Source organism: Vidua macroura, chromosome 18, assembly GCF_024509145.1.
Source record: "Vidua macroura isolate BioBank_ID:100142 chromosome 18, ASM2450914v1, whole genome shotgun sequence".
In the NCBI taxonomy this organism is placed as follows: domain Eukaryota; kingdom Metazoa; phylum Chordata; class Aves; order Passeriformes; family Viduidae; genus Vidua; species Vidua macroura.
Genome location: NC_071588.1, coordinates 3439401 through 3451687, shown reverse-complemented (window position 1 = coordinate 3451687; position 12287 = coordinate 3439401). Strand labels below are relative to the sequence as shown.

Sequence of the window (12287 nt, the reverse complement as noted above, 5' to 3'; positions counted from 1 at the left end):
TGTTCAATTACTACTGCCTAAAGAGGTGAGAGGTCTGAGAGCAATCACAGTGGTGGTAATTAGAAATCCAGGAATTAAAATTCCTTAGTGGTGACACAGGCATGGGGTTATGATCTGTTTCTGCATGGAATTGAATCTTCAGTTCATTTGATACTTTATGCAGCTCCAAAATGCAAATAAATTCCAAGTTTAAGTCCTTACTTAAACAGCTGACAAACCATGGAGCTGTGCATAAAGTACTGGTCTTTTGCTATCAGAGTTCCTGTTGGGAATAACTGGTTTTTCCCCCACCTCCCTTTATATCCAGGTGGCCAGACTGGCAGAAGATGTTTTCCAGGCAGTGGAGCAGGTGACCAAGGAGAAGGATGCCATTCACAAAGAGAAGATTGAAACTTTGGCCTCTTTGGAGAACTCGAGACAGACAAACCAGAAGCTGCAGAATGAAGTAATCACATTAAATGCTTTTCTGTGAAAAGTTTTGCCTGGTTTGTGAGAGCAACCGTTGAATTATAGAGAATTGAAATAGGCAGGAGAGGATTCTGTCATTTTCCCACTGTGAAAAATTACTGGATGAGCACAGAGTGATGGAAAATGCACGTGGCTTTCCAGTCATGATTATTTTGTATTTAGCACGTGGTGTCAGTCCAAGGTGCAGCAGTTCCCGTTGGGATCTGTGTCCAGTCTGTCTTCCCACCACTCTGTGCTGCTCCAGGGCCCGAGGAAGGGGAGGATGCCCTCACCCTTTGATGTTCCCAGAGCTCTGGGAGCGAGCAGCTGGGCTGCCCTCTCTGCTGGAACAGGGGAGGTTTCCAGCAGGATCTGCCGGCGCGGAATTAGAATTGGTGACGTTTGTATGGGAGGGGTTCCCTTCCTGGATTAAAAAAATCCACAGGGTCCTGCAGTGCCATGAGAATGGCTGCAGATTATCTGTTATGTAATAAATACATTCTGTGGTGCATGCAAACAAATCAGCTCCATGAGCTCAGGAAATCCATGCCCAACACTTTGTCCCATGCAACAAGATCTCTGCAAGGAATTCATTTCCTGTGGGTGCAGGCACAGCATTCAGCCCTCCTGACTCTCAGAAAATAAGGTATGGAAAAGCAGAATTTGTGAGTTATCTTAGAGGAGTAAAGATCAAGGGGACAGCTGGTTTTAGCAACAAGCTCTGCATTATTAAAAAGCAAATAATGCTCGGAGTGCTGCAGCAGTTGATGGAGGTGAGGTGCTTTGGGCTTTACCTTGGGGTGTTGACACCACATTCCTGGAAACTGCTCTCCAGTGCGCTTGGAATTCTTTGTGCTGCTCTACTTGAATGCAGAAGGTCTCATAACATTTGTTGTTGGACAAACACATCAGTCCAGACAGGCTGGCTTAATTTAGGGGCTAAAGATAGAAAATGGAAGAGCTCAAGCCCCCATTTGGCTGAGGGTTGTTTCCTGAGAACTGTGTGGTTTCATTGGTGTAATGAGAGTTTTTTTCCTCTTTAAGTTGGACATGCTTAAACAAAACAACCTGAAAAACGAAGAGGAACTTAATAAATCAAAAGAGCTTCTAAATCTGGAGAACAAGAAAGTGGAAGAACTTAAAAAAGAATTGTAAGTATTTCAGTGTTAAATCTGTTTATTTTTGTGGGTATATTTACCTTTACTTTTTTTTTTTTTTTAATTATCTTTGAGCACCTTTCTGGTATCCTGGCTTACAAAGCCGATATTGGGTCAAAATTAAATGTTTGGCATGTGCAAAACTTGTCATGAGAATGTTGCTACTAAATTGCTGAAGGAAATTAAAGCAAATCTTGGGAGAATAGTTTAAAATAATTTGTTTGTTGGAGGGTTCTGCCACCTGAGGGCACGAGATAGTATTAAAATCTTTATTAGAAGAGAATTCTGATTTAATTACAAGTACACTTGGAGTTTTAAGTGGCTTTGTTCATAGAAACTTGACTCTGCTTTTATTTTTCATTGATGGCTTTATGAAGTTTATTTCTGTGGCCCCACTGTGTATTTATTTCCTAAATGGTGTAAACCAAATCCTATATATGGGATATAAAACTCAAGTTAATTGTTCATTATTTGAGCTGCTACATTTTACATACTTCAGGCTCACGATGTGTAACACTGGACACAAACAAATGAACTGAAAGCATGGGATATAAAGTAATTTGCCCTGTGGAATCTCATTGTAGCAAAGCTGCTGCTGTGCCACAGGGAATGAGGATCCCAGTTGTTGCTGCCCTGCAGGGGCTGCACATCCCCAGCTCTCAGAGGGGCCCTGCATTAAATCACAAACCAATTTCCACCTGTGCTCCCAGAGGGATTTCTTGGCTCATGGAGTGAGAGCTGGAATCTCGCTGACAGCTTAAGAGCATCTTTGACTAATTATTATTATTATTGTAGTTCCATTTGTCATTTTGTGACAGCTCTGAGCCACTGACAGCTCCGAGGTGACACCAGGGCACAGGGGCCACCAGCTCACAGAATTCAGTGTCTGGCTGTGACTGGCAGCTTGTGCTGGTGGCTTTGTGCAGACCCCTTTGAGAAAGGCAGGATTTCTTTCCAGGAGCAGTTTGTGCATCAGTGCTCGTGGGAAATGCCAGAGTAAATGACTGCTGGTTGTTCTAATGCTGGAACAGCGAGGGGGACTCTGATATTGTGGAAAGGCAGCAGATATTGGGCTGTAATTTGCCAGGCAGTAATTATTTATAGGAGATGCTGCCTTGAAACTCTCGAGCACCACAAGGTGTTCTCAGGACCCTGATCACTCTGAGTGGGTTAATTCTGTTATTTCTTAGATTGAATGTGGCCTTTGCTCATCAGAGCTGAGACCCTGGGGAGAAAGGGAAGCTTGTCTAGTTTTTAATTGATCTGTGCTAGTTGTTTTGTGTGTTGCCCTGTTTTAATTACAGTCAGAATTAGCTTGGTGACAGGGACTCCTGAGCAGCAGGCTGTGGGCAGAGAGCACAACTCAGGGGGAGCTGTGTGAGGTGAGGAGAGCAGAGGGAATGTGGTGCCTTTGGAGCAGGGGGATGTGACAGGGACAGGGTGTCCTTTGGAAAAGGCTGGGGTGAGGGAAAGCTGCAGTGCCTGTGGCTGCTCCCGGGGCCATCCCTTGGGAATTCCTTGCCGTGAACACGGGAGCATTTCAGGCACAGTGACCCCAGTGTTTGGTGTGGGGTTTTTTTAACTCCCTAAGTAATCTGTGCCTTAATGCCTGAAGAAAGAGGAGGAGGGGTTAGTGCTGCATCTCAGCAAGGAAATAGGGTTAGAAAGTGTGTTCCTGCTCAGCAGGAGGGGAGTCACTGTTAGAGGTGGGAGCAGTTTGCTCCAGTCCAGGGGGATCACAGGGGGAATTTGCCAAGGTGAGACCAGGTAGAAGGAATGGTTGAAAAATCAGAGTCCTATGAGATGCTGAACTAAAATCAGACTTTTGTCTAAATGTGCCCAGTAAGAGGCAATTTTGAAGTGCTTGAATAAGTTTCTGGTGTAAGGGTTTTTCTACTTCCCTGCCAGAGTTATAAAAGTATTAATATTCCAGTCAAGGTTTAAGTCTGTAGTACTGACACACAGGAGCACTGCCTCTACTTTTTTAAAAAACAAAAGAGTAATAAAAATTACTGTTCAGTGAAATTAAGGGTATCTTTTGTGCTTTTTGAAAGATGTCAAATCTTAAAGATTTTCTGTTAGTCACTCATGTTACAGCCAGCATGCTACATATTTTTTCAAAATTTGTTGCAAATAAACGTATTTTAAGGAAACTGTGCTCATTAGTAGCAACACAGGCTGATGAAAGCTGCAAAGCCTTTTTTTCTTCAGCTTTGGTTTTGTCTCATTTGCAGTTTTGTGTCTATTAAAATAATGGAATAGATGAGGTTTTGCTTCCTGTGATCCTGCATGTCCTGACATCCTTGGATGTCAGACCTGGTAGGGAGTAGTTAAATAAGTGGTGCTCAAAGCTGTTTTTTTCCTGTTGCCTTTTTTTTCCAAGTTTTCTTTCTTTTTTTTTTATGCTTTTAAGCAATTCTGTTTTACCTCTGGCTGCAAAGTTGCCTTCTGTGAAGAGTCCAGGCTGCAGGCATCGCCAGCCCTCCTGCCCCGCGTTCCCAAACGCCGGCCTCGCTGCCCACGGGAATTCCCGAGCACTGGCAGGGGAAGGCTTGGTGCAGCCGCAGGGTTCACCCCGTCCCCGTGTCCCCGGGATTGTCACCGCCGTTCCCGATCCCCCAGCCACGTGACCCCGATGTATTTTTCCAAGCTGTGAAGCCGCCTCTCTCCCCCGGTTTTCCCTCGCCTCTCCCGTTCCTATGGTAACGATGCTCTCTGTGTGCTCGCAGCGAAGCGCTCAAGCTGGCAGCGGCTCACAAGTCCCAGCAGCTCGAGGCTCTGCAGGAGGAGAACGTGAAACTGGCCGAGGAGCTGGGCAGGAGCAGGGACGAGGTCTCGAGCCACCACCACAAGGTAGAGCGGCCGCAGCGGGCGGGTGGAGGCTCGGCCGGAGCCCCGGGGAGCCCGTGCTGGAAAGGAGGAGCGGTGCTGGGAACGGTCGGAAATAAATTTGGAAGCCACCTGCACGGGGAGGTTGGAAGTGCAGGCTGACAGAAGGTTACGTAACCCGGGAAGGGTACTTGGGAAGGCTTGGGAATGAGCATAAATTAAACGTGCTTTAGCCAAGTGTATTAACAGAGAGTTGCTATTTCTGTCGGGAGTGATTTTGTTACACAGCTGTGGAAATGTCCATCCACCGGTACTAAGGAAATGTGGCTTTTTAACTCTTATTCCTGCTCTCCCCACTGAAAACAAAGAGGATTTAGGATGCATTTCAGAATACTGTGTGAAACTACTTGGCTGGACTTGTGTCTGCTCAAACTTCACACTCTGCTGCAGCCAGGCTGTGGGTCCCAGGGAACAGAACCCCTGCAAGGTGTTTTTCTGGGTTTTTTTTTACTTTATTTTTTAAATTTTTTACTATTATATCTGCACATGTTGTTGTAATCCTAAAATATGGGCAAGTTACTCAGCTTGTGTCACTGGTACTTGCCAAAAGATAAAATAGATTTACAGCCCCTAATGTGGAGGGTTTAGTTCTTGTGAAGCAGTTCCAGTGACAGCCACACTGGGAAGGAATCTTTGTAAGATTGTATTGAAAAGATCCAAAAACAGGAATGTAGGAGGCTGAGGTTTGTGTCCTGCCTTTCTGAGAGAGCACCTGTGCAGGGAAGGGATCCTGTTTCCCGTGACAGGACACAGACTCTTCCACCCTGCAACAGGCTTAATATTTTTAAAGCCAAGAGACTGATTTTTCCTCAAGGGTCCTGTTTGGAAGTCCTGAGGATGGGTGACTCCAGCCCTGGCCAGTTTGTAAATCCTTTTAGCTGCTGGCAGGAGTAATGCTCAGGCTCCTTGATCCTCAAGAGCCTTTGGAGGTGACGAGCAGAGTCCCAGACGTGTGGGCTCAGCACTGATTCATTCCCCATCTGAGGAGCAGAGTGGGGAGGGCACATCCCAAACAGCCAGTGGGAGCTGCTCCCCACTCCCACAGGGTTTCCTAAATTATTTCAGAGTCCTTGAGGAAACCTGTTATTCTCAGAGATAGTTGTAACTTCAGAAGGATTTGACAGCATTGGTCAAATCTTTCTGCGTTTTGTCACCTGGAATGGCCCCGAGGGAAGGGACCCTGAGCCATGGAGTGGCTGTGTCACTGCACTGGCTCCATGGCCTCCCTTGTTTGCAGCTGACCTCGGGAAGGATTCCTGCTGTGTGCATCCTGCTGGCTATGGATCTCTCAGCAGGGATCCCTCTCTCACTGCCAGGACAGACAGCTGTAGTGTGGGAAGCACAGGGATGAATCCATCACCTCACAAACTGGATTGGTGTCAGCTCAGCCTGTCCTGCCCATGAGGAGATGGCTCCAAGAGCCAGGATCTGGAGGATCTGCTGGAGCTTGGATGCCCAGCCTGTTTGCCTTCTTCAGCCCTTTGTGTTGCACTGCGTCCCCTTCTGGAAAATGGGATCTGAATTTTGGGAATGTGGGAATGCTGCCTGTTGCAGTTCCCACATGTCTTATTTGGGCTGTGAGATCTGGTGAACAGCTCAGCCTCCCAAAAGCCTGGGAGAGGCCTTTGGTATCCCAAAACCTCCCCTCTCCTGTCACACCATGCTCAGGCACCAGTGGCCACAGGTTTTGGGCTCCCTGGAAAAATGTCACCACGAAGATTCCTCCAGCAGATTTTGAAGGAGTGTCTGGTGGCAGTGAAGGGTTTCCCACAGCAGGATTGCCCAGGGGCTCCCAAAAATCCGGGCAGTGGGCAGGAAAGCAGAGCACAGCAGAGCTCAGGCTGCAGAGGGTCTGTGCAGGTACCTGTGAAATGCATCAGGAAGGGGCAGACACGGGATTGGGAATTTTGAGCTGTTGCTGTGGTAACCACATAAATTCTAACAAGTGTGTTGTCAACTGGGTTAGACAATCTGTGGCTGCTTGTGACACACTTTGCAAATTTAATGAATCCTGTGTCATGAATGATTTATCTGGACATCTAAAGGTTAACGTGTCTCACGCCACAGATGCTGAGGGAGCTTTTCTGTATTGATCCATTAATAATTAGCTGATTGTAATTGGTTAAAGAGTCACATTCAGATAGATACTGAGCTCGGGGAACTTTCCTAGCCTCAAATTATTTGTTGTGGCATTTTGGGAGCCTCAGACCTGCTCAGGCATTTGAAGTTCATTGGAGAAGGTGAAGAAATACCCAGCAGCTCACCTGGCCCATCTTTTATTAACGCTGTGCAAGGTCTGCTCTGAGGGTGCTGAGTGTGACTGTAGAGAAATGCCAGTGCTGGAATCCAAAAAACCAGCTGGGAAGTGTGATGGGCAGGAGATGAGTCCCCTCACTCTGGAGAGTGCAGGAAGAGAGGGGCCTGGACCCCAGGTGTCAGAAGGAGGGTCTGGAGAAGCTGCAGCTCCCTGGGAGTCCCATTTCTCAGACTTGTCCTATTTCTCCCTTTCTGTCAGCAGTCTGTACAGATGTCAGGAGTTCACACAGGCTGCCTCTGGGCAGGGAACAAGACACAAACTGGGAATCAGGGGCTGCTCTGGTGCTGCTGCTGGAACTGGGTTTGACCTGCAGGAAAAATTTGGCCATACCCCCACAATGCCTTGATGCTCTGCTCTCCCAGAGTGGTCACTTACCTTGAGAGACACATCTTGATTTGCTTTAAGAATTGTTTATGGAAGTCTCTCTACACCCTTCTAGTATCGATTTTTTGTAACAATAAAGTTGTCTGATGAGGCCCAGTGAAACAATCCTGGTGAATCCCAAACCTGGAGGGTTTAACAGCACTGCAGCACAGGGGAGGAGAAGGTAACTTGTAAGGAAATGTGGAGGAGATGGCTGCTCTCAGTGAGCTGCATTTAGCTGAGAGCTGGGGGCTGGCAGACACACTGCCTGCACAAGGAAACTTGTTTAACACCTTCTGTGCTGAACTTCAGGATCTGCAAAGTGCTGAAAGAATTCCTGTGTCAGGGACAGGAGCTCTTGTCAGGGCTCTGAGGTTGCCATTATAAATGTGTGTGTTCTGACCTTGTGGATGAACCCTGGAAGCTTGTGAAATCCCACTGGAGCCTGTGCTCAGGGAGTTCTGGTACAGACAGTTCTCAGAGCAGTAATTGCTAACTTTGGCCTTTGAATAAGAAGGAAGGAGGAGATGGTGAAAAATAATTCATTTGCCTGAAAAATACTTCTTTTCTTAACCTTTCCAGGGGATCATTTGCCCCAGTGTTTCTGTGTTGGACCTTTGCAATTTTGTTGCTTTGCATTTCCTCACCCAGTTTAGGCCCAAGAACCAACAACAATCATTTCAGCTGAATGCTTTGCAGGTTTTAAGGGCTTCAGAGTGGCCTCACGGAGTTACAGGTTCAGGATGTGGTAACAAACACCAGACCAACAGCTTTGGGATCAATAATTCATCTCTGAATAAGGGGGCAGTAACAACTACGGGTCAGTGGTACAATGATCCAGCACAGCAAACCCAGCAATTCCCCAGTGCTGGGCTAAAAGTAATGGCCAGGCACACAAAGGGTTCTTGGGGGGGGTGTGTGGGGTCTGGAAATATCCTTTGACACTGCTCTCACCTCTGCTGTGGGCACAGCACATGGAAATGCTCATAAAGCACCTCCAGGCCCTCACTAGCTGATGTTTTGGTCACTGAACAGTTTGTGTTTGGGTGCATGTGCTGTGCCAGTAGAAAATTTGCTGCTTTGAGGATCTGCAGCCTCTCCCACGTTTATTTTATGATAATGATGCTCTGATATATCACACTAAGGAAAGAATCTGTAGTGTATTAACTGTGGTCTGTCTGTACTTGTGTTTTAGCTGGAAGAGGAGAGATCAGTACTCAATAACCAGTTATTAGAGATGAAAAAGAGGTAAGTTGTTCCTGCTGATGTGTGTTTAACCCCACAGTCCTACAGAAATGGAACACAAAAACACTGCTAAGAGCTGTTCTTTTCTGTTGTGTTATGGTTAAAAGTGCTGAGTTGTTGCACTCGTTGGATTAGAGATGGAAGCATCCACGTTTGCTTTAGTTCCACACCTCCCACGTTGTGGTAATTCTTATTTGCAGTGACCAGTTTAATGTGTGGTTTTGGTCTGCTCTGGAATGTTGGATTGTCCCTCAGTCTGATAAAATGTGTGTGCGCAGATCTGACCTGGTGAGCTCTTGAAAAATAATGGACAATACAGTGACGCTGAAGAGGGTTATCAGAGGAAAAGGAAAGAAAAGTTACTGAGCACTTGCTGCTCTCACGGTTCCGGGCTGTTGAGTTCCTTGTGGGTTATTGCAGTTCATTCAGCACTGCTTTTAAATGCCAGGAGATTTGTCCTGGGTGTCTGGGGCATCCCTTTGTAAGCTGCTGCTCAGGGAAAGGTCCCAGATGACAAATCTGAGTGTCTGCAGTGTGTGCATGGGAAGCTGATTGGCCCCTGTGCCTTGAGGGAAATGGGGGCTTTCCAAAAGCAGTTACATAAATCCTTAGAGAACAACACAGCTCCCCACGACACCTCAGCTGTTCCAGGAAAAACAAACCAACCCCTGCTAAATTTCCTGGATTTATAATGGTCACAACAAAGAACACTGAGTGGCTTTTGGGTGTTTATGCACATCCTTGGCCACTCAGTATTATCACTGTTCCCTTCCTCATTCCCTGACATTCTCTGGGAGGGGGGTTCCAAAGGCCAGCAGGCACATGGGGTGTTCCCCAAGCCAATGCTTCCCCAGGGAATGTCAGAGTTGGATCAGCTGAACCTCCAGCTTTAAGCAGCCTCACGAGCTGCATCACCAGCCTGTTACTGAACATGTTTGAAAATGTGTTTGCAGTAGTGTAACTCCTGGAGGTCACTTGAGGAGAGGAAGGAGGGAGTGGGGACCAAGTCATTCAATACTTCCCAGCAGTTCTGTTTCACAGAGAACATTTTCAAAGACAAACTTTTGTAAGTTCTACAGAGAAAGGTGTGTGTCTCTGATCTTCCTTCTCCTGTTTTACTCTGGGTGAGCTGCCTGAAATAATTCAGACAGTAATTAAATCAGTGAAGTGAATTTTACCATGACTTTACCTTCAGTCAATTACACTGAGATACCCCAGTTTGTGACTGGCTTAATGATACTGCTCAGCAGTGTTGAATAAACTGCAATAGCAGAGGAAAATGAGCAACAGGAACAGCCTGGCTGAGGCAAACTGCAGGCACTGGGGCTCAGAACATGCCAACATGTGGCATCAGTGCTAATGAAAAAGGTTTGGCTGAATAAAGAACTAATCAAGTAAAAATAATGAGAAAAGTCTCTGAATTCCCAAATTCCACAGAATTTGGGGATGGGAAGATGATAATTTCCTCCTTTTGCCTTAAGAACTCGAGCTGCTGAACAAGAGCCATCTTTGTGTTTCAATTAGGTCAAATCTCTAGGGGAGGTTTTCTCACCTTCCTTCCACCCCCAGGAATTCTCTCCCACAGTTTTGCCATCCCCTTGTGTGAAATGATCCAGCTGGGAGTGCCAGGAGTTTGGTGTTGATGGATCGTGGGGGGTTCTTGTGGCTCAGCTGTGGGGTTCAGTGTGGGTTGCTGTCTGACTGTCTTTGAGCTTCGCTGTTTATCAATACTCATTTCATTCCTCTCTCTTCCCTTTCCTGCCCTTGCTTCCCTTGCTATATCTGTGTGTCTTTAATGGTAAGACTCAAGAAAGTCTATCCACGTTACAATAAATAATTTTTTTTTTTAGTAAAGTTGTTGTACATATTTTGGCTGCCTTTGTCCCTTGGTGTCTTGCTTTTGTTTTGTAAAACATTCAGCTCTATATATATATATATATAATAAAAAAAAAGTCTATATATTTTTTACCAAAACAGAAAAGGCCCTTGGTGCAAATATTGTTCTTCCTTAAAGTATTTTGCATTTGTACTCCATGTTTCTAACATGTGGTTCTTGTTATCTTGCATTTTTAAAGCTTACCCAGTAGCACTTTAAGGTATTTGCTTCATTCTTAGAATTTCTTGTTTTTGTAGTAAGGGAAGAATCTGGGTGATTATTTTTTTCTAATGCTAAACCAAAACAAACCCCTTTCTCCCACAACTTCCACACACTGCTCAGAACATGGTTTAAGCTTCTCAAGAAAGTGAAGTTTTTAAATGGTTTTTAAATGAAAAAGTCATTTTTATTGTTTTCATTTCCCCCCTGCTGATAAGCAGCTGTTTTGAACTCGAATTGGCAGTAAAAGAGTTTAAGTTGACTAAACCTTTTTTTTTTTTCCCAAATAAAATAAATAGCTTCCACAAGATTTTCCTTGCAAGCTCTCCCAGTGCAGTTATTTCCCATTCCCACGGCACACGATGCTGCCAGCAGCAGCCAAGCCTCTGCCTGGAAGTGACCTGTGATCCACACTTAGGGATCAGCACCTTCCTTGCTTGTAGCTTCTCCAGTTCCAGCATTTTTGGGTCCCTCACTGGAGCAGCTCCTGGAGAGATTGTCCAGGGAAAGAAAACCCAAAGCTCCAGCACAGGGACCTTCTTCCCCTCTTCTTTTCTCTCCTCTTTTCTTCTCTCCTTTCTCTCCCCTTGTGTTTTAGCATTCGAGGCTCCTGTATTGAGTCTGTAAATATTTTATTTCTATCCTTACAATCTGTTTGCCTTTTTCAACCACCTCAGCGTTGTGCTGGTTGAAGCCAAACCTGACAAATGGCAAATTAACCATATTTGTGCCAAAAGCATCTGTTTGGTCCTGATCTCTCCATGAAGATCTGACCAAGTGGAAACATTGGCTGAATCACAAGCTCTTGAGCATGGGCTGAGTCACTGGGGTTTCCATCTGCCCTTCCCCAGCTGCGTGCACAGCACGGGAACGCTCGGGAGAAGTCTCGGGTGCAGCAGAGCTTGTGAGCAGCAACTTCCAGATGTGATTCCCAGATGTCCTCAGGGTTTTCTTCCCAGCAAATCCTGGATTTGCAGCTCTGCTCTGTCCGTTTGATCCATGGGACAAAGCACGGAGCACCACGGGAGAGGCAGAGCGTGGGGAACCCTGCGGGAGAACACGGAGGTGGCTGTGGAGCTTTGAGTGCTTTGCTGGCTCGGGGTTGGCCAGGGGCACTTTCCATGCCAGTGCCCTTTTGGGTTTCATTAACAAGAATATAACTTGTATTTGAAGGCAAGATCACACAGTCTGCAAGTTGTTGTGTTTCCACTTCTGTTGATTCTCTCATTGTAAAAATATACCAAAACCAAATCAAATTTTGGTTCTTGTTTGGTAGCTGCCTCAGCTTTTCTAAACCCCAGATTCTCCACTTGCTGCTTCCATTCCCGAGTACAATCTGAACAATGAAAGAATTGCATTGATTGTGCTCTCATTGTTGAGTTTATCTCGAGGGGGTGGGATCTCCTGTGTTTCATGGTCTGGGTGTCCTGGCTCTCACTAACTGTAGATACCACAGAGATGGAAACTTTGCCATTTGAGCTCGATAGCTGTCCCCTGAGCATCCTCCCACGTGGATGGGCTCTGCTCCTGATCCCTCAGCAGTGCTGGGGAGTGTAGTGCAGTTCAGAGCCCCTGCAGGAGCTCAGAGCCAATAGCAGCACTGCTGCCTGCGCTGAAGAGCCAGTTCCTCTTGGAGAAAAGTTAATGGTTTGAAGTCACTTTTTCGTTGTTTTCTTTTTTAACCAAAATCTTTCAGCTTGTAAGGAAATTTGTAGCAATGCTCCTCCCATCAGAGGACAGTTAGTTACTCACTGTGTGTGCTCTGTGACCTGTC

General features: G+C 46.1%; 1 protein-coding gene across 4 annotated transcripts in view; it reads left to right on the top strand.

Annotated features, from left to right (window-relative positions):
• The window catches only part of CLIP1 (CAP-Gly domain containing linker protein 1), a 62028-nt gene that overhangs the window by 46302 nt on the left and 3439 nt on the right, over positions 1-12287 (top strand). For all 4 annotated transcript variants that reach the window (XM_053993774.1, XM_053993771.1, XM_053993773.1 and 1 more), the window contains 4 exons: positions 308-445; positions 1492-1598; positions 4334-4457; positions 8369-8421. In XM_053993774.1, the coding sequence (XP_053849749.1) occupies positions 308-445; positions 1492-1598; positions 4334-4457; positions 8369-8421 (422 nt within the window). The remainder of the gene's footprint in view (positions 1-307; positions 446-1491; positions 1599-4333; positions 4458-8368; positions 8422-12287) is intronic.